The sequence below is a fragment of the Musa acuminata genome, chromosome BXJ3-7 (genome assembly GCF_036884655.1).
Source record: "Musa acuminata AAA Group cultivar baxijiao chromosome BXJ3-7, Cavendish_Baxijiao_AAA, whole genome shotgun sequence".
Taxonomy (NCBI): domain Eukaryota; kingdom Viridiplantae; phylum Streptophyta; class Magnoliopsida; order Zingiberales; family Musaceae; genus Musa; species Musa acuminata.
In genome coordinates, this window is record NC_088355.1 from 39,586,212 (window position 1) to 39,605,782 (window position 19,571).

At 45.5% G+C, this 19,571-nt stretch overlaps 3 protein-coding genes and 1 long non-coding RNA gene across 6 annotated transcripts; all 4 read left to right on the forward strand.

Annotated features, from left to right (window-relative positions):
* The first annotated feature begins 1,288 nt into the window (after nt 1-1,288).
* LOC103992617 (protein DETOXIFICATION 54-like) lies at nt 1,289-3,796 on the forward strand. The gene is made up of 2 exons (XM_009412402.3): nt 1,289-2,522; nt 2,889-3,796. The coding sequence occupies exons 1-2, from the start codon at nt 1,584-1,586 to the stop codon at nt 3,435-3,437; spliced, it is 1,488 nt and encodes a 495-aa protein (XP_009410677.1). The 5' UTR covers nt 1,289-1,583; the 3' UTR covers nt 3,438-3,796.
* A 1,488-nt stretch (nt 3,797-5,284) lies between these two features.
* Nucleotides 5,285-9,513, forward strand: LOC108953416 (uncharacterized). Of its 3 annotated transcripts, none has more exons than XR_010498077.1 (6): nt 5,285-5,497; nt 6,503-6,548; nt 6,967-7,077; nt 7,207-7,303; nt 8,745-8,849; nt 9,054-9,513. It is a non-coding gene; the product is annotated as an uncharacterized LOC108953416 (long non-coding RNA). The 3 variants fall into 3 exon arrangements; XR_010498078.1 differs by having other exon boundaries at nt 8,748-8,849; XR_010498076.1 differs by lacking the exon at nt 8,745-8,849.
* Nucleotides 9,514-10,088: 575 nt separating this feature from the next.
* Nucleotides 10,089-11,632, forward strand: LOC135642818 (NAC domain-containing protein 48-like). The gene is made up of 3 exons (XM_065159270.1): nt 10,089-10,312; nt 10,395-10,669; nt 10,982-11,632. The coding sequence occupies exons 1-3, from the start codon at nt 10,123-10,125 to the stop codon at nt 11,459-11,461; spliced, it is 945 nt and encodes a 314-aa protein (XP_065015342.1). The 5' UTR covers nt 10,089-10,122; the 3' UTR covers nt 11,462-11,632.
* Nucleotides 11,633-12,632: 1,000 nt separating this feature from the next.
* LOC135642817 (probable methyltransferase PMT26) lies at nt 12,633-18,765 on the forward strand. Its single transcript, XM_065159269.1, has 9 exons — nt 12,633-12,789; nt 13,711-14,722; nt 14,803-14,952; nt 15,593-15,863; nt 15,933-16,043; nt 16,407-16,581; nt 16,677-16,949; nt 17,743-17,937; nt 18,272-18,765. Exons 2-9 carry the CDS (start codon nt 13,733-13,735, stop codon nt 18,498-18,500), a joined length of 2,394 nt encoding a protein of 797 aa, XP_065015341.1. The 5' UTR covers nt 12,633-12,789; nt 13,711-13,732; the 3' UTR covers nt 18,501-18,765.
* Nucleotides 18,766-19,571: the final 806 nt, after the last annotated feature.

The following is a 19,571-nucleotide window of genomic DNA, read 5'->3' on the forward strand; positions in this document are numbered from 1 at the left end:
AGATTTCAACAAAAATATAGTAAAAAGGTTGTACTCATAACCACAGCTAATTATTGATGGGTGGGTCTCACGATCTCATCAATGGGTGATCATGCAATGGTTGCCCGTCTTCTTAGATTATCTCCACAATTAAAGCAAACAAAAGTATCTTTTCGGACCATATTCCATTAAGATCATTCTAATTAGGTAGATCCACTATGAGTGACATGGTCCATTAAGAACCACTTCTGACCAACATTATTTTGTTCCAATAATTAGCACCATTAAGTGACTTCAAAGAACCTTTTGCTGCTTAAAAGAATCGAGTGCAAGGACAAGAGAAAGGCATAAACTTACATGTTGTGCATAGTAAGCATCACTCGAAAGTCCAGCAATTGGCTCGCTTGCTAGGGAATGTGCACTCCTATTTGTCTCTCACTTCCTTAATGGTTCTATGTCTATTTTATTTCCCACTTTGATGTTGCCATTCTGCACTTTGAAGTCACCAGCAACAACTTTGGTTGCATTGGAATCAGTTCAGACTGCTAAACCTGAGCTCAACATATTTCTTCGATAAACCTCCAAGAACTGATGATGATGTATATGCAGTCATATATAGACTTGGTTTGATTCAGTAAGGTTGAGATAAAAAGTCATGTGCTTGTGGAAGCCTTGATGGAACTTTCATGATACAAGAAAAGTCAGCTCAAAGTTGGCCATGCTTTATCCACAAGAACATAAAATGATCCGACGAAATCGATCGTGTGAAGGTGGATGAGTAGAACACACACTTCATTGAGTGTAGCGGATAGCAACGACGGGGGTCAATCACTATGTCTTTTTCCTGCATGCTCGTCCAACTCGCTGCAGCGTGATATGAGTGATGGACTTGAATTGTTTGAGGTAGATGAGAAGAACAACCGAGACGACTGTGCTCGAGATAGGACCGCTCAGCTTGCGGTGGGGTCTTTTTCTCATTACGTGTAAGCTGCTATGGAATGAGACCTCTTGAGCTTGCTTAAGCTTCGATCATGTTATGATCTTAGACTGTGAAGGTTATGTAAGTTTAGATCATGTTTATGTTGTCTTCTACAGCCTTTGTCGAGTGCAACAGCACCTTCTTGTCGTCGGTCGTCAGTCATTATGGCTGACACGGGAAGAACAGAGTAGTCATCCTTCCTCCTTGCTTTTGGAAACCCTAATGACAGGTTTACCATGCACGATGGATGATAACACCTCCGTCTACCTACCGACGCAACCCTGAAAAACGTCGACGTGAGTGATGATGGACTTCGCCCTCTCCCACGCTGCCACGCCGTCAGACTTCAGTCTTCTCCCACACCGTCTTGTCGCACGTGAGACACACAGTCGCTCATGCTCGTGCGCAAACATACATCGCTTTCCCCCACGCCGCCACACGCAGGCTGGTGCGGAATAGACCATGCAGAGCTCGGTCAGGTCGCGTCATCTCCGTCGCTTTATGGAATGCAACACCGGTTAAGATCACCGCTGAAGCAGTTCGCGTCTTTTTAAAGCGGCGGGTGGACGGAGGCGATCGTGTCACCTTTGCGCTCGTGGCGACAGCTCTTCTTTGGAAGCGTGCGATGGCGGAGGGAAGAGACAGCGAGGCGGCCGCGGTGGGTGGGGGCGGCGGAGGGACGGCAAGGCTGGTGGCTGGGGAGCTACGAGAGCTGTGGAGCATGGCGGCGCCGATCACCGCCTTGAACTGCCTGGTTTACCTGCGGGCGATGGTGTCGGTGGTGTGCCTGGGGCGGCTCGGTCCTCTGGAGCTGGCCGGCGGTGCGCTCTCCATCGGGTTCACCAACATCACCGGCTACTCCGTGCTCTTCGGCCTAGCCTCCGGCCTCGAACCGCTCTGTTCCCAGGCCTACGGTTCTCGCAACTGGGAGCTCATCTCCCTTTCTCTCCAGCGCACCATCCTGCTCCTGCTGCTGGTCGCCGTTCCCATCGCCGTTCTCTGGGTCAACCTAGGCCCCATCCTCGTCGCCCTGGGGCAGGACCCCGCCATCACCGCTGTCGCTGCCACCTACTGCCTCCACTCCCTCCCGGATCTCCTCACCAACGCCCTTCTCCAGCCCCTCCGCGTCTTCCTGCGCTCCCAGGGCATTACCCGACCTATGGCCACCTGTTCCGCCGCCGCCGTCCTCCTCCACATTCCTCTCAACGTCCTCCTCGTCTTCGTCCTCCGCCTCGGCGTCCCCGGCGTGGCGCTCGCCGCCGTCGTCACCAACCTCAACATGGCCCTCTTCCTGCTCGGCTACCTCCGCGTGTCGCGCGCCTGCGAGCTCACCTGGCGGGGCTGGTCCCGGGCGGCCCTCCGCGGGCTCTCCCCGGTGCTCCGCCTCGCGCTCCCCAGTTGTGTCGGCGTCTGTCTCGAGTGGTGGTGGTACGAGATCATGACCGTGCTCGCCGGCTACCTCCCCGACCCCACCGCCGCTGTCGGCGCTACCGCCGTCCTCATCCAGACCACCAGCCTCATGTACACCGTCCCCATGGCTCTCGCCGCTTGCGTCTCCACCAGGGTGAGCTCACCTCGTCCTCCCCTGTCTCTCTCGGTCGGCTATTTGTTCGCCCACCGTCGCAGGTGTCTTCTCTTCGACGGTGTTGCGCCGGAGCATCGGACGCAGGGGTTATTCGCCGGTTGAGTCTCTCGTGTCGGCCTCTCCGTTTGCCATATCGGGCAACTTTTCGTTGGCTTTCTAGAAAGCGCTATAAGAGAGTGTTACTACAGTGTTTGTACCAATCAAAAGTCGCCACGCAGGGTTCTGACACTGTTCCATTGGTCATCTTCGAAGCTTGTACATTATGATGCGTGTTGTTGTCGTGCTGCCATGTTTGCAGCTCTGCTGTCTGCATACCAAGGCCTGATGTTGTGATGATCCATGCAGGTGGGCAATGAGCTGGGCGCCGGGAGGCCGAACCGGGCGAAGATGGCGGCGCTGGTGGCTCTCGGCTGCGCGGTGGTGATTGGCGTCATCCACGTCGTGTGGACCACCATATTCCGGGAGCAGTGGGCGAGGCTGTTCACGGCGGACGCGTCGGTCCTGCGCCTAGCGGCAGCGGCGCTGCCGCTCCTGGGGCTGTGCGAGCTGGGCAACTGCCCGCAGACCACCGGGTGCGGCGTGCTACGGGGGACCGCGAGGCCGGCCGTGGGGGCCCGGATCAACCTGCTGTCTTTCTACCTGGTGGGCGCGCCGGTGGCGGTCGGGTTGGCGTTCCAGCTCCGGGTCGGCTTCGGCGGGCTGTGGTACGGCCTCCTGACGGCGCAGGCGGTGTGCGTGGTGCTGGTGCTGGCCGTGGTGCTGCTGCGCACCGACTGGCAGGTGGAGGCGCTGCGTGCGAAGAAGCTAACCAACTTGGAGTTCCCGGTTATAGCCGAGGAGGGGATGGGGCTAATGATCACCGACAGTGATGATGATGAAGCCGTTCAAGTATAGAGTGGACCATCAATCTCGGGCTCAAGAGCATGACCCTCTTTGATCAACTTGCTTGGCGGTTGTGGTTGGTAAAGGATGGGGGAGGGAAGCTCACAAAGAAGCTTTTGGGTGATAAGGATGACTACTGTTGCTTTTGGGTTGGTTCTGCTGTAAAGGTTCTTTCTTCTCCCTCGTCTCACTGTGGTGTTGGAGATGTCCATATCTTGGGAGGGCCAAGCACAGGTGCGTGTGGATAGATCGAGAGAGCTTGTCAGGCTAAGGTTCTGAATCGAATGATGCCTTCAAAGTGGCTGGTGGCATATTGCGTTATCATCTTCTAAAGGTGGAATCCTGATAATGGAGGGCATCATCATCACCCATCCTTTTTCTTTTGCACACAGCCATATGCCTACTCTTTTTTCCTCCTCTAAAACAAAACTTCATGATCATGCCTGCTCTGCCTGCCACTCATCTGCAGTAAAAATGCCGGATTCAGTAGTACAGATGCCAACTGCGACATTCTTAGGATCGGGAACCATATCTACTGAGAAGATCATTGCACTCCATGACAGATGACACCATCTCTCTCTCTCTCTCTCTATCCTTGTGCAGAATAACCAGCTTTGGTAAAGGTTGTGTATCATTACAAGCATACGAGTAATGCTTCTTCACACACAGTTCCCTGTCCCGTGGGTTCAAAAGGGAGCATGCAGACAATGGAAGTACCCATTCCTAGGGTTGAATGGGGGCTTCATGTGGTTCCTGCAGCCTTTTGTTGTGGGACTGGAAGTCGAGTGCCACCTTCTGTTCCCCTGCTCCTGCATTGACGAATACAAAAATGACCATGCATGTCATTCACCGTATCCCCACGAAGAATACATGCATGCAGAAGGTAACCCAATTCTGTAGCCACAGAACGCCAATATATATCCACGAGCCTAAACTCGATTCGAACCGGAATCGATCTTGTCGTGGGAAACAGCCTGGAGCCGTGGCCTCGAGGTTGACGCGGCTCGGTTCGGGTCCGGACGACGGGGATCTTCCTGGGGCGTTCCTCGAGCCCGTTGAGGTGGTCGGGTGCGACGTCCGATCGGGACGATGTAGCTGTCTCATCTCGGCAGGAACTCTTCGCCTGCGCGTCCCGCGGGGACCTTCGGCTTCGCACCTGCACAAAGGTCGGGTCGGGGTGCTCGGCCCGACCCCTCCGACGATCAAGTTAGAGGATGTGGAGAGGGTTTCAGAAGAAGAAGTGTTTTTGTATATGTGCTCCCCCCTCCTCCTGATGAACGAGAGGGTATTTATAGGGAAGCTTACTGCTTCCTGAGCTGCCCGCTTGCAGGGGGCAGGCTGGTAGCATCTGACATGGGCGTTGATGTAGCGTGAAGAACCGAGCCTGAGTAGGCGTTAATGCGTCTCGGTCGGTGTTCCGGTTCGTTTGACCGAGTGCAGTCGCGCCGATCGAGGTGTGAGGCGTCGGCTGATTTGTAGAGTCTTATCATAATTATTATCCTCATGAGATCTCATCATAAATCAAATCATATTAATAGTTCCAAACTGAATCGAAAGTGGTTCATTTCTGATTTGTAGAGTCTAAAATCGAATTAGGTTATTTCGATTTGATTCCAAATCGGTCTAAGAACTGGAAAATAATCTAAAGATGATCTTAATTCCTTCTAATAGCGTGATGTGATAAGCAATCACAATATTGTTTATGTCATATGGCATTAAAGAGAACTATTTTAATTTATGGATATATTTCTTTAAAAAAATTCTAATTCTCTTTTGTTTTATTTTCATAGTGCTTCTCTTATTTTCTATAAACTTGAGCTTGGATTATAGGGCATATGATGAATTCTTCCCCACGACCACGGAGAGGGTGATCTCCTTGTCATGAGGGATATTTATGTAATTTTTGAAATACGCACGCTTGTTCGACTGCTCTTCTAACGCCCCGCCTCCCCCATCCCGATCCCGATCTCCAGAAGTCCGCCAACGCCGCCCCGGGGCCGGCGACAGGGAAACGATGACCGGCACGGCAGATTCCTCATGGCCTCGAGGAAGTGGATCGCCACCTTTCGTAGGTAATTCTTGTGTTCGTCTCTTGCCCTGGGGGGAGGTGGGTGGGTTCCGGTGTTCGCTTGTTTGTCCGATCGGAGCGGATTTCCTCTGGTTTGGTTTCTTGCGAATTGCAATTGCTTGACATTGTTGCGGACTCGATTCTTGATATCGTTATGGATCTCTAGTTTGGACAAGATGCTTTTTTGAATCGAGATTAGCGTTGAGCCCTAGGTGAGATGAGAAATGATTTTATGGTGAACAAAACGGTTTCTTAAATCAAGATTAGCAGTGAACCCATTGCGAGATGAGAGACCTACTTGGTCAGAGTCTGGGGACCTTCATTTCCACAACCTCAGACTACGATTTGTTGTCTATCAAGACGATGTTCTTTCATGAGTTTGGTCATCAAGGAGAGAGGCATTCATGAGTTTTGTCTGTCGTGTGAGTTACTTCAGTGAACTAGGGTGTGTGGTTCTTGATAAGAAGGAACCGAAGGATTAGGTTATATTTTTGTCATGTAACCTAATCCAAGTGCTTTCAAATGCATTGTTGCTGGTCGATCCTTTTGGCAAGCATTGTTACTGAGTCCACCTACAGAGCCATTGTTAGATTTCACAGTTTCTTTTTTCATTTTCGTCTTAGATTAGTAATGCAACATTGTCAATTGATATCTTTATTCCTCAATAATCTTTTCAATTGGGTGGTGAAAATTACAGTAGAACACATGTTCGTCAGAAACTTCTCTTTTGCGCTCCTCCTACCACACACCAGCCACTAGTGCACTAAAAAGCATGACTTTGATTAGTTTACATGACCAGATAAAGAGATATTTGTTTCCTGTGGCACTATGCCCAGGTTGATGCTACCATCAATCCGGTTTTTATCATGTGTTGTTAGGAGAGCTTTTACAGTCCTAGAAGGGGATGAGTGCATGTTGCTCTGTCTAGTTGATACATAAACATGTGTCCGACATTTTGAGTATGTTCTGTCTGCAATTTTAATTACATGAATTATCATTTTCTCAGCAGGCCAAAACAAATCTTGAAGAGTGCCGACTGCAGTCGGTGGTCAATGGTATGTGTAACACTCCCATCCTTTTCATTGACTTGGGTTTTCATCATATATTAATAGATATCACCATCTTTCTGTTGACTTATCTGGCTACTGAAGTCATTTTATAGCAATAGCTCTCTTTGTTGATTGGTAGGTCTGCATTTTGACTTATGTATCCATTTCTGATTTTATTTTCTACTTGTTATGAATCTTATCTTCTGCAGAGTTTGTTGTCTATCAAGACGATGTTCTTTTTTCTAATGAAGAAAAATTAATTTGCTTTTTTGTTTTTTATTATTTCACTTGATTTTAATGTTTCATTTCAAATCCTATCAAGCAATTTCAAAGACAAATGAAATCACACATGTATTAGATACTGGTTAAGAAGTGAATTAGTGGGAGTTGTAGGTGCTAATGATTGTCTTTTGTCATAATGAAGTGGTGGGAAAGCGCTAACATTCTTGACTCCATGGAGAACCTATTCTGACCTCTACTGAGAAGACAAAGGATGTTAAGCAAATTGTAAAAATTGGTTCTAGAAATCCAACAGGTTCATGCATGACCCTTTTGCATATGATTATACAATTGAATTTGTTGCTAAGGTTGTTTATATTAAAACTTAAGAATAAATGAAGAATTGTTATGGTTTTTATAATCAAGATATTTTCTTGCCTTTCAGTTGATGTTGTTGTGTTATCGTTCGCTTTCGGCAAGGAATGTTAGGATTATCTGAACCCCTCTCTCTACTTCTGACACATGCCCAAATGAAGAAAACAGTAAGCTCAGAAGTTCTAGCTCCATTCCTTTACCATTTATATGCTTTACATCTATTCTAGTATATTATTATGATTTTTTTTTCAGAAAAAAATGGTGAGGAAATTGAAACTATTGTTCCTGCTTCTACATATGCTCTTGTCAAAATCCATATGCATCTTGTGTTTAATGGGTCAGGGCAACAGATTCCTTAATGCATAAATATTGTTTTGCATGATGATTCTTTTAAGTGCTTATTAACTCTTTTAATGATTACATTTTGGATAATAATTTGTAGTTGTTGGCAAATCTGCAATGCATACAGTTTATCGCATTGGTCATGGTTAGGCACTTTGGACTTGTTGAAAAATATCTTTTCGATGATATTTATAGCTGTCGGCAAATTTGCACCAGATATTGTTCAAAGTGTTAGTCATGGTTAGGAATTTTGGACTTGTTAAAAATCTCTCCTTTCTTTTAGGTTTTCTTTAGAGCACTAGGCATTGCTTAAAGCATTGGTTGCCCACTATAGAACTCTGCTTGAGCCTTTAGATCAGGTTGATATCTGTAATGCAAGAGGCAGATGAGAGTCCAAAATATTCTGTCATTTCTGAAACCCAAAGAGACCAATTACCAACCTCCCTAGCAAATGGGATTATGTTTTTGAATCCTACAACACATGGAAACTAGGTCCACTCTTGTGGTGATCGATCACCCACATATCCAGCACTGGTCCATGCATGTTGTGAAGACATTAGTCATGCACCAGAGCTAAAACATTAGTTGAAGAAGAGCCACACAAGTGGTCCATGCATGTTGTGAAGACATTAGTCATGCACAACAGCTGAAACATTAGATGAAGAACCACAGAAGTGCCAGTGGGTAGAATCTGTTGCTAAGAACCCAACTCCAGTCCCCAACTACAGCAGGTTTCCTAACCGTAAGCATACCACTGATGGAATCAGATTCCAGTTAAATCAAAACTTTGCATATCAAAGTCCTTTGATATGCCACAGAGTTCTAGTGCGACAAATTATCACCTTGGATACCTCTGCTTTGTACAGTTCAACATGTTGTAGATATCCCTTGGTTTCTGAAAGAACCAATCACTTAGTCAAACTAAAGAAATCTTAGTCATCGACTGGGGTCACAACCATGTGCTCTGTACTTGTTCTCTTTTAATCTTTCCTTTTTTTCGGAAATGAATCAACCATACAAGACTCTCACCTCCACAAGAACATGAAATTAATTGAGACAATACCCGACCAAAGACCTCTTCAAAGGAGAACAAGCGGGCACTGCTATGTTGGAACAGCTGCTCGCTATTGCGACGCCCAAATCCTGTTACACATGCATGCAAACAACAGTGGTCTTAATCAATGAGATATCTATTTTGATACTTGCTCTTTGCAGTAGTTGATTTATGAAGAATGAATTAGTAATTAAGACAATTGCTTTGTGCAGTAGTTTGTTCATCTCATCCAAGTTACATGAAACAGATCAATGCATTAGAAATTTGGTATCTTGTATGCAGACAATCTAAGCTCCACTCGTGCTGTTGACTCTGCAGTAAGTTCCTTCCCATTAGAGATTACAATTTCTCTTACATTAAAGTGCATCTTTAATTATTTTATCCGAAATGTTGATCTTGGTTCAAATACTTTATACAACATGCAGAGGAAATCTATATTGACAGGATACTAGTAAGAACAGATAAATAGAAATATATTAAGTTGCATCACCTAATGGATTGGGTTGAAATTTTGGTGCTAGGGACTTTAGGTATTTGGGATCATGTTCAACAATGTCCTTGTCTCATGGACTTTGAATGAAGAGGAGGATCAAGGTCAAGTGGCTTCTGAGTTTATCCTATCTCGAGTCCTGTGTTTTGACAGCACTCGTTGGCGACAACTCTCGTAAAGCTCCCTTGTCCAAATGATGGAACTTTTTCTATAGGAGCAGTCAGTAGCTTTGTGATGTGTAGATGATGCCTTTTGCACCTCGTCCAAAGAACACCAACGATGGTGTCCTACTTCCTAGTCTATATGTGATGATATATGCCATGCACGCGTTGTCGTGGGTCCATTCGCATATGCATATATTAACCATACGAACGACATGGTCATCACTTCATTGCATGACCTTCCTGTCTCTTTGGTCTACGTCGTTTGTTTTCTGTCAAGATATAAATTCAAGTAAAGTATTAATCATTATGTCATGAACTTTATTTATATTTTATTCTGATTCTGCTTCCAATTTTTAGGAATAATATGATTCTAGTTTCAATTTGATTCGAAATCATCGAACCCAATCTCTTTCAATTCCGGTTCGGTTCGAACCGACCCTGCTTATATTCCTCATCGTTCAGACTCGCTCAAGACTTCCACTTCAACCTCACGTGCCAAACATTCCTCCGAATCCCCATCCTTTGTCATGTATTCTAATGTCTCCAATCGAATGGTCATCTCCCATATCTCATCTCTTTCGCGCCCACGCATCATCCATCATCCATCCTTATCCGCCCACGTCCCAAACGCACAGCCAACGCCGCCTCTTTTCCCGAATCGCTACGTGTCGATCTGCCAGCGGTCGGACCGCGGGCCGCCGGTACGGCTCGGACCGGGTCGCGACAAAACCGGTGACGCAAGCCGTGACAGAATCCCGCCGCAATCCTCGCCAGGTACGTTTTGGGATGGCCTATGCGGGACACGTGTCGACCGGGCCCCGGCCCGAACCAGTCCGCCACCACGTTGTCTTTGTTCGGCCTGCCGTCCCTTCTCCCTCGCGTTGTCTTGCTTTCCCGAGTTTTAAAGCTCCGTCGCGCCTATTAATCAGCTCCACGATGATTGCTGATCGAAGGGAACCGGCGATGAACGGCGGGGGTCTGCAGCTGCCGCCCGGGTTCCGCTTCCATCCCACGGACGAGGAGCTCGTGATGCACTACCTCCGCCGCAAGTCCGCCGGCCTCCCCATCGCCGTCCCCATCGTCGCCGAGCTCGACCTTTACAAGTACGACCCCTGGCAACTCCCAGGTAGAGCTTCTGATCTCGACCGCGTGTGATGCCTGCGTGGTCTGGGTCCGGATGGTGATCAACCTGTGATCTGTCGTGACAGGGATGGCGTCGTACGGGGAGAAAGAGTGGTACTTCTTCTCGCCGAGGGAACGGAAGTACCCGAACGGGTCGAGGCCGAACCGGGCGGCAGGATCGGGATACTGGAAGGCGACCGGGGCGGACAAGCCGGTCGGGGCCCCCAAGCCGGTGGCCATCAAGAAGGCCCTCGTCTTCTACTCTGGCAAGGCCCCCAGGGGGCACAAGACCAACTGGATCATGCACGAGTACCGCCTCGCGGACGTCGACCGCTCGCCCCGCAGGAAGAACTCGCTCCGGGTACGTATACACCGTTCCTGCCGCCTGTCACCGTACTAATCCATTCTCGTCTCTCTGAGGTGTCTCCCTTTGGTACGAAGAGCCAAAGCCCGCGGGCGTGGGTGACCACCCTGCTACAACTTGCCCAACGTTGGCTTCGCAGGTTGCTGCAGGGTGAGGGAGGCGTTGGATGCTTGTACCATTTAACGCGATTATAATGAACGGTAGTGAGTGAGAGTGGTCACAGGAAATGACTCTAAAGAAGAAAACAAGTATGAGCGGGTTGACGGAAACAAAACGATATTAACATTTGGGACGTGTTGTGGTCTGCAGCTGGACGACTGGGTGCTGTGCCGTATCTACAACAAGAAAGGAAGCAACGGCTCGGACAAGTTCGGGACCCGGGACCGGAAGCCGGCCGGGTCCAGGTGCCTCCGGCCGCCAGAGGATAGGAAGCCGGCGCTCGGTCCGCACGCGCCGCTGCCGCTTCCGGCTGGGATCGCCCCTGGGCCGCTGCTGCCTGCCGAGCTCGCGGACAGCTTCGCGCCGTCGGACTCGATGGCGAGGCTGCACGCCGACTCGAGCTGCTCGGAGCACGTGCGGTCGCCAGAGTTCACGTGCGAGAGGGAGGTCCAGAGCCAGCCACGGTGGCGCCCCACCGAGTGGGACCGGGCCTTCGCTCCCGCCGCCAACTCGGTCTTCCCTCACCCCGAGCCGGGTCTGCTCTCGTCCGAGTTCGGCGACTCGTTCCAGGACATCCTCGTGTACCTGGAGAACCCCTTTGAGCCGTACGCGCACTACGTTAGCACGTAGCGCCAACCGAGTGGACTCGGGGCCCGACTGTGGAATCGGCTGGACGAGGATTGCGGCCGTCGCGTTGGTCTGAGTTGACTCGTGGATCCATAAATTGTCATCAATGCGTGTGTATATGTAGATTGGTTCTTTATGGGTATACACTGCAATGGCAAAATATTCACTCTCCAACCCTCCAAAGTTTACAGATCTAATCATTTGAAGCCCCTGCTGTCATCTGAAGACAACCCACAATCCCAGGCGTTCCCTTTCCAGCACAAACGTACAACGCTGGTATCATCGTCCATAGCGACTCTCTCTCTCTCTCTCTCTCTCTCATTGCCGGCATCATCCATTCCTACGAGCTGGCATCGACAATGAACTAAAGCCTCTCTCTCTCTCTCTCTCTCTCTCTTCTACAACGCAAACACAACGTTAGTATCATTCATTCCTACAAGCTGGCATCGACAGTGAAGAGAAGGCCTCTCTCTCTCTCTCTCTCTCTCTCTCTTTGCGCGTGATCATCACGTTGCCAAAAGATCATACGATCACACCGCACGTTACGGGGTAAAACAATATAGAAAAAGCTTCAAGTGGAGTGCTCACGGATAAGATCTCCGGTTGACGGACGCCAACCAGTGTCGGCGACCACCACCGCCCCGGCACCCGTGGGGCACGTGCGTTCGGTGGCCTCCCCACAGCCCACCGACACCACCGCATTTACTCTATTATCCTCGTGCCTTCGCCGATACTACATCGATGCCGTCGCTTCTGGAGTTGTCGTTGAGTCCGTGGACGCGATAGGCATTATTGTCATTTCAGTTATCTATCACAAGTGGACATTTGCCCGGTGGATTTGCCGTGGTGTCTCCACTCTCGCTTCTCGACATCTTGTGCTCCCTCGCATGTATGTAACTTAAACCATACCTACCGTAAAAGACAGTTTAGCTCATTTATATCTGCATCTTTGTTTCTTTATTGTCCGATTGTTAAATTGGATCGCAGGAACATATGCGACAGAGTCCCGACAGAAACCGGGCTCGCGTCAAAACTACCTGACTTGTGATTGGACAATGAGTGGCCCACAACAGCACGAGTCGTCAACCCAACGGTATCTTCAAGTCATAAGGCAGGTACGACTTTGCGTAGATATAAAACGTATCATTTCTCTTTATCGAAATAAGAAATAATGCGCCGTTCCCGAACACACCTTCTCTCGGACTCTATAAACTGCCCTCACTCGACTCGGAGCGAGATCCAAACCTTCATGGCGTCGTCATTCTCTGGCCTTCGATCCTGCTCCGCTTAGATCCGAAGTGGGTCGCAGCCCGAGAGGGAGAGAGGGAGAGGTACGAATCCATGCTTCCTGTTGTTTGGTCTTCGGGATTCCACATTCGTGCTTCGTTTTCGTGTCAATTTGCCCGCTGTATCGACTTGGTTCTTTTTGCTGCTTTTGATACTTACTGTACGTGAGCCCTATCGTAGATCTTTAGCTCTGGTGAGCTTCCCCTTCTGTGCTTCTTGCTTAATGATGGGAAAGTTTTTAGCTTGGCGATGTTTTCTCTTTTGATCTGGTCAGTGCTGCTTGATTTCAGTAGAACTGATACAATTTAGTTGACGGCTCCGATTTCATGGTTTCGTTTCGGTCTATGGTCAATACTTGGTTCAATAGTGTAGATATGCTCGATTTTACCCTTCTCGCATCTTGTATATTCTGTTCTCTGGTTTGGATTTCGTTCTGTGCTTGCTGGTGATTGATTCTGGAACTGATTTTATCTCAAATTGTCATCGAGGCTTTGTCATTTGCCTTTTCCGAGATGGTGAGTGAGAAAGTTGGAATCTTTTTTTTCCTAAAGTTGGTCACTCTCATTATCGTGTTATATAGATACTTCATTCGTCAAGTCCATCTTCCAGTAACTAAGAATTTTTTCCCCAATGCATGTAGAAATATTAGATTCACCTCACCCACGCAATTCTTGATCAGTTTGTTGTTTTGGTATGTTTGTGGTCGTTTAGCTTCACTTAGCATTTGATAGATCTCCTTGTAATGGACAGTTCATTGAAATATCAAGCTTTATGACCGATCTGTATCATGTCCTCGATAACAGGAAGTTTCTCATCCATGTTTCCTATCCTTTGCTAGATTTTAGCGTCATTGTGTACTTGATGAACGTGATTGTTCAGGTTGTCGTCGAAGAGAGAGTGATGGAGAGCTCATCTATGTTTCTTAACTTTGTTGCCGTCTCATAATTTCAAGTAAATAATTGCAGGGTAAATCACACATAGTCAGACATGGCATTTGGGAGAAGTTCACGTACAGACACAAGGAGGACATCGTCGTCGTACTGTTCGACAATGACTCTTGTCGTATTTGTTGCCCTCTGTTTGGTTGGGGCATGGATGATGACATCCTCAGCTATGGCTCCAGCAGAGGTGCCTTCACCCGCCACCAAATCCGACATGAGTGATAAGGTTTCTCGGACTAGTTCTAACCCATACAAAGATGGTTCAGATGATACGAGTGAAGATTCAGTTAACGATGATAGCAGCAGTGGTGAAAACAACATGCCTAATAAATCAGATTCTGAGTCACATAAAACATCTGAGAAGTTGGAAGAGAAAACTGAAGAGGAAAATCCTACCAAGGGAAGTGATGATATTAATAATGACTCAGATGATTCATCAAATACTCAGAATGATGGTGATGCAAATGGGAACAAAGGTGGGGAGACAATTGAGGAAGCTGGAGATGCCAAAGAGGGAAATGACACAGGTGATGAGGAACGTGGTCAAGAACAGAAGCCCAAACCAGAGCAAGACGAGAAATCCGATGGTGATAAAACTGAGGATGGGAAAACTGACGGTGTTATAGATGAAAAAGTGGATCAAAGCTCTGATGAAGACAAAGATGGCAGCCAGTCAAGGGACAAGGGTAACAACGAGGTTTTTCCTTCTGGGGCCCAGACGGAGCTTTTGAATGAAACCAGTACACAGAATGGAGCATGGTCTACCCAAGCTGTAGAATCAAAGAATGAGAAGGAGATCCAAGCTTCTTCTTCATCCAAGGGTCAAACTATAGAATACAGCTGGAAACTGTGTAATGTCAAAGCTGGAGCAGATTATATCCCTTGTCTTGACAATGAAGCAGCTATTAAGAAGCTTCACAGTACCAAACACTATGAACACAGAGAGAGGCACTGTCCTGATAATGCTCCAACATGCCTCGTTCCTCTTCCTGATGGATACAAACGACCGATTAAGTGGCCCAAGAGCAGGGAAAAGGTACTTGCTTTGTCTGTGTTTGCATTTGATTCTTCATATTGTAAGGCTTAATGAATTTCCATCTTTTATGATCACCGCAGATATGGTACAACAATGTCCCCCATGCTAAGCTTGCTGCAGTAAAAGGACACCAAAATTGGGTGAAAGTTTCAGGAGAGTATCTCACGTTTCCAGGTGGTGGAACCCAGTTTAAACATGGTGCACTTCACTACATTGATTTCATCCAAGAGGTTCACTACTGATCTTTTTACATGAATGCTACTTGCACTCTTTTTGACTTGAGCATTTGTTAGTATCTTCTTGGGTGATCAGGGTTTTGCTCATTTGCGATCTGGGTGACCTGAGTCACCCAAACAACTTCTCAATTATAGGGGTAACGTTGCATGCATTGATGCTCTCACATCGGTGGGAGGCTTGTGCACTAAGTTTGTCCTTTATTTTGTTTGTTAGTCCCTTCTTGACCATGCTCTCTACGTATTCGAGGATTTTTGGTTCTTGATTGGGTCTTCTTTGTGCTTCTTTTACTTATATGTTATCTTCTACTGTTCCTGTTGTGTTCATGCTTGTGAATTTTGGTAAAAGAAGCCTTCCAGTTATGGATCAATTTAAATGTATAATTTTTAGATTGTGGACAAATTGCATCACAATTTTGTATGGCATGACCTATTTGGTTCTGTATATGCAAAATTGTTTAGGCGAAATTAAGTAGGTCTCTTTGTTACAGCCGTAATGGCTGTTGACTTTATTTTCCAAAGTTATTGCATCTTGTATTTCTAGTTTCTTATGAATGGAGTGTTTTTAATTTTATAGCATATATATGTTAACTACACTTGGTAAGCATTTTTTTTTTCATTTCACTTGTAATTGCAGTCATTGCCCAACATTGCATGGGGAAAACGTAGCCGTGTCATCTTGGATGTCGGATGCGGAGTGGCAAGCTTTGGTGGATTTCTATTTGACAGAGATGTGCTGGCCATGTCATTTGCACCCAAAGATGAGCATGAGGCCCAAGTGCAGTTTGCTCTTGAGAGAGGAATTCCAGCAATTTCAGCAGTCATGGGAACCAAAAGGCTTCCGTTCCCGAGCAAGGTCTTCGATGTTGTTCACTGTGCCCGCTGTAGAGTACCGTGGCACATAGAAGGTAGTTTGTCTTCACACACACTGTTGCTATTTTCTTTATAAAATCGACTTTTGAACTTATAACTTGCAGGTGGTATGCTTTTGTTGGAGTTGAACCGGTTGCTGCGCCCTGGTGGTTACTTTGTCTGGTCTGCCACTCCAGTGTACCAAGACCTTCCGGAAGATGCTGAAATTTGGAAAGGTAGAAGTTACAAATCATTTTTTCCCCTTATTTAGCTATGCTGCAATAGATTTGTTGAAACAGTAACGGTGAAGTTTTTGGACAATGTGCCTTTGTACTTTGTTTTTTTTTTTAGTATTCACAATCTTAATTTCACCTAGGAGCAAATAATTTTAGTCTAATTTTCAGTCATTTGACTATAAAGTATAATATCAAAAGCTTGAAACTACAACCTTCGAGGACAACTTAAAATCAATGGTTGACATGAATACATGCATAGTCTTCACCTGCTATTTATGAAATGCATTCTTGTAGAAACATATGCTCAAGTTTATATAACTTCTGAAAATTGTAACCAGTTATTGTTTTGAAAACTCATTCCAGCTATGTCTGCCTTGACGAAATCTATGTGCTGGGAGATGGTGACAAGGAAAAATGACACACTAAACCAAGTAGGGTTGGCTGTTTACAGAAAGCCTTCTGACAATAAGTGCTATGAAAAAAGAGCAAAAGAGAACCCTCCTCTGTGTCAAGAGTCTGATAATCCGGATGCAGCTTGGTATGTTTATTATCTTCAGAAGTGGATCAAATGACTGTCCATTTGGTAATTGTTAGCATTTGTATTAAATTTGATGCCTACTTATATGCATTCAGGAATGTACCTTTGCAAGCATGCATGCACAAATTGCCAGTGGATCCGACTAGTCGTGGCACAGTGTGGCCAGAACAGTGGCCACAAAGGCTTGAGAAGACACCTTACTGGCTGAGTGGATCACAGACTGGGGTTTATGGAAAACCTGCACCTGAAGACTTTCAAGCAGACTATGAGCATTGGAAACAGATAGTTGGCAAATCTTATGTCAACGGGATGGGAATCAACTGGTCTACCGTGAGGAATGTCATGGACATGAGATCTGTCTATGGAGGGTAAGCAAATAGAATGATCGTTCTACTTTTGTGCAAACATGTACTGTAAAATAATAAAATTTGGGTAATTAGAGTTTAGTGCTAATTTTTGAGCGATTAGAGCGTTGTGCTCTTCTTCAACAAAATTAAGGCTGTGTTCTCTTGGTCACTTTGACTTGCTAGGATATTTGTGATGAACATAACTCCTCTATCCGAATTTATTGTTCCACCGTCCTCTAGGATTATCCTGGATCAATTAGAGTTTGGAGAGTTGTAACCTTATGCATGCTAGTTGTTTAGATTGTACTTCTTTTATATTGATCACCTGGTCATTTAGATCTTTTTTCCTCTTTTAGTCGGTTCTTACCTAATATAAAGTTAACCTATTCAAGAATTTATTGCCATAGTTAGAAGCCTGTTTGATACATAACTCTTGGCTCTGATATTAAACTTATAGGATATTCTTCCTTGACAAGGGGCTTCTTACTTTCAGGAAAGATAGAATTTTCAAACTTATAATAGTATCTCTCATTCTATGCTAAATCGAGTAATTCAATGCTCATCATTTCTCTGGTTTTTTTCTTACAACCGTGATGCTTTATGTTGATTGGAAATTTTGATGCTGAATCCAATAACTATCCATGTCGTGTGTCTTAATGCTTTATTGTTTGTCTTGTGAAAGAGATTTTTCAATTGTTTCCTGATACAATTCGGACCCTTTTTTTGTTATTATTTATGAGATGGTATCATGCCCTTTTTTACCGACCTTATTAATCTTTCAGCTTCTATACATTTTTCTGGTTGTTATTTGCAGTTTCGCTGCAGCATTGCGGGACATGAAAGTCTGGGTAATGAATATTGTCTCGATTGATTCACCTGACACACTTCCTATTATTTACGAGCGTGGACTGTTTGGGATGTATCATGACTGGTGTGAATCATTTAGCACGTATCCAAGAACATATGATCTTCTCCATGCGGACCATCTATTCTCCAAACTTAAGAAAAGGTTATTTCCTGACACTTCTTATTTCAAATAAAAGTTTATAATTCATGAATTATGCTTCATAGTATTATCAAGCATTCACTGCTTAATGTAACATGAACTAATGATTCTGTGTCTATCAAGAATATCTTTGCTCCTCTGTCTATGATTCATAGCAAAAATGAAAGATGATAAATCTAGACTTTGTGTTTTCTAATAATTTGACTGCTGTTCGTCTATGTTGCTTAATTGTTATCGATAGAGGGGGGGTGAACTGTTGCATAGTCATGAGACTCAGAATCTATGATACTTGCTTTTGTTGATTAATATTAATTGTTTCTGTGGCATTACGCCGTAGGTGCCGATTGCTGCCAGTAATTGCTGAGGTGGACCGGGTACTGAGACCTGAAGGGAAGCTGATTGTTAGGGACGACGCCGATGTGATTAGCGAGATAGAGAACATGGCAAAGTCTCTCCACTGGGAGATCACACTGACTTACTCAAAGGATAACGAAGGATTGCTGTGTGTTCAAAAGACAATGTGGCGGCCGCAAGATACTGAAACCAGCATGTCATCGTTGTCCTAACGCCTCCTTGCAGGTGGATGGAATGAATTTTGCTGGTTCTGCTTCTTCATCTTTAACTTTTGCTGCTTGTCACACCCAAACTCGCATCAAAGAAGAGGAGCTCTCAAATCACAGAGTTTTAACTGTAAAACTATGAATTCTTTCCACCAATCAAATATTTATCCATTCTTACTAAGGGATAAATAATCTAATATTGTTGCGATTAGCTTAATGCCAGTCCCCATGTTTCCCATAATATGATAAGAAGCTTTGGCGTTTTTTGATCTGAACTTGTTGAGGATACATACATGTGCAAGTAGTCCCAATTGTTTTGTGGTTTTTGTGACTTGCAGAATATCAATATGTGCTGTCATCGAATATAGAACTTGTGGAAAACCTATCATGAATTAGTCCAGGTTTTGATTGTGATATTGTTGGAAGTGATCACATCAATGTGGCAACTGTAATGTTAGGCAAAGGTATTAGCTGGCTCGATGGTGAAAGCTTCTGTACCTCAATAAGTTCTTGTCTGGTTGTAACGTGACCTTCTATGGTTTAAGGGTATGCGTTCTCTGTACATTGTGCGTTGGAGTGGTTCAGCCCCAAAGTGTCATGCAAAAGTTGTGCAGTAACTATCAGAGAAAAATGTTATTGACATCCTGGTTTTATTTTGTATCCATGGGGTTATCCAAGGTTGGAAACCTCTCCTTTCGATTTGATTTGTCATCTGCACAAAGACCGAAGTCGATAATCGACCTTAGCTAACTTTTGGAGTTACAAGAATATTCATATAAATATTTGATACGAGAGAGAGTTCAAGGAATACGACCTTAGCTAACTTTTGGAGTTACAAGAATATTCATATAAATATTTGATACAAGAGAGAGTTCAAGGAATATTTATATAAATATTTGACAGGAGAGAGAGTTCGTAACCGATCCGAGTTGCCGCGTGGATATTTGAAAATATTTCTATGAATATTCTACGAGGGAGGTTGTTAGTAACCGACTTGAACCGTCTTCTAGACTATCGAAAATATTTTTATAAATATTTTATAAAAAAAAGAGTTATCGAACTGAGTTACCTTCTAAA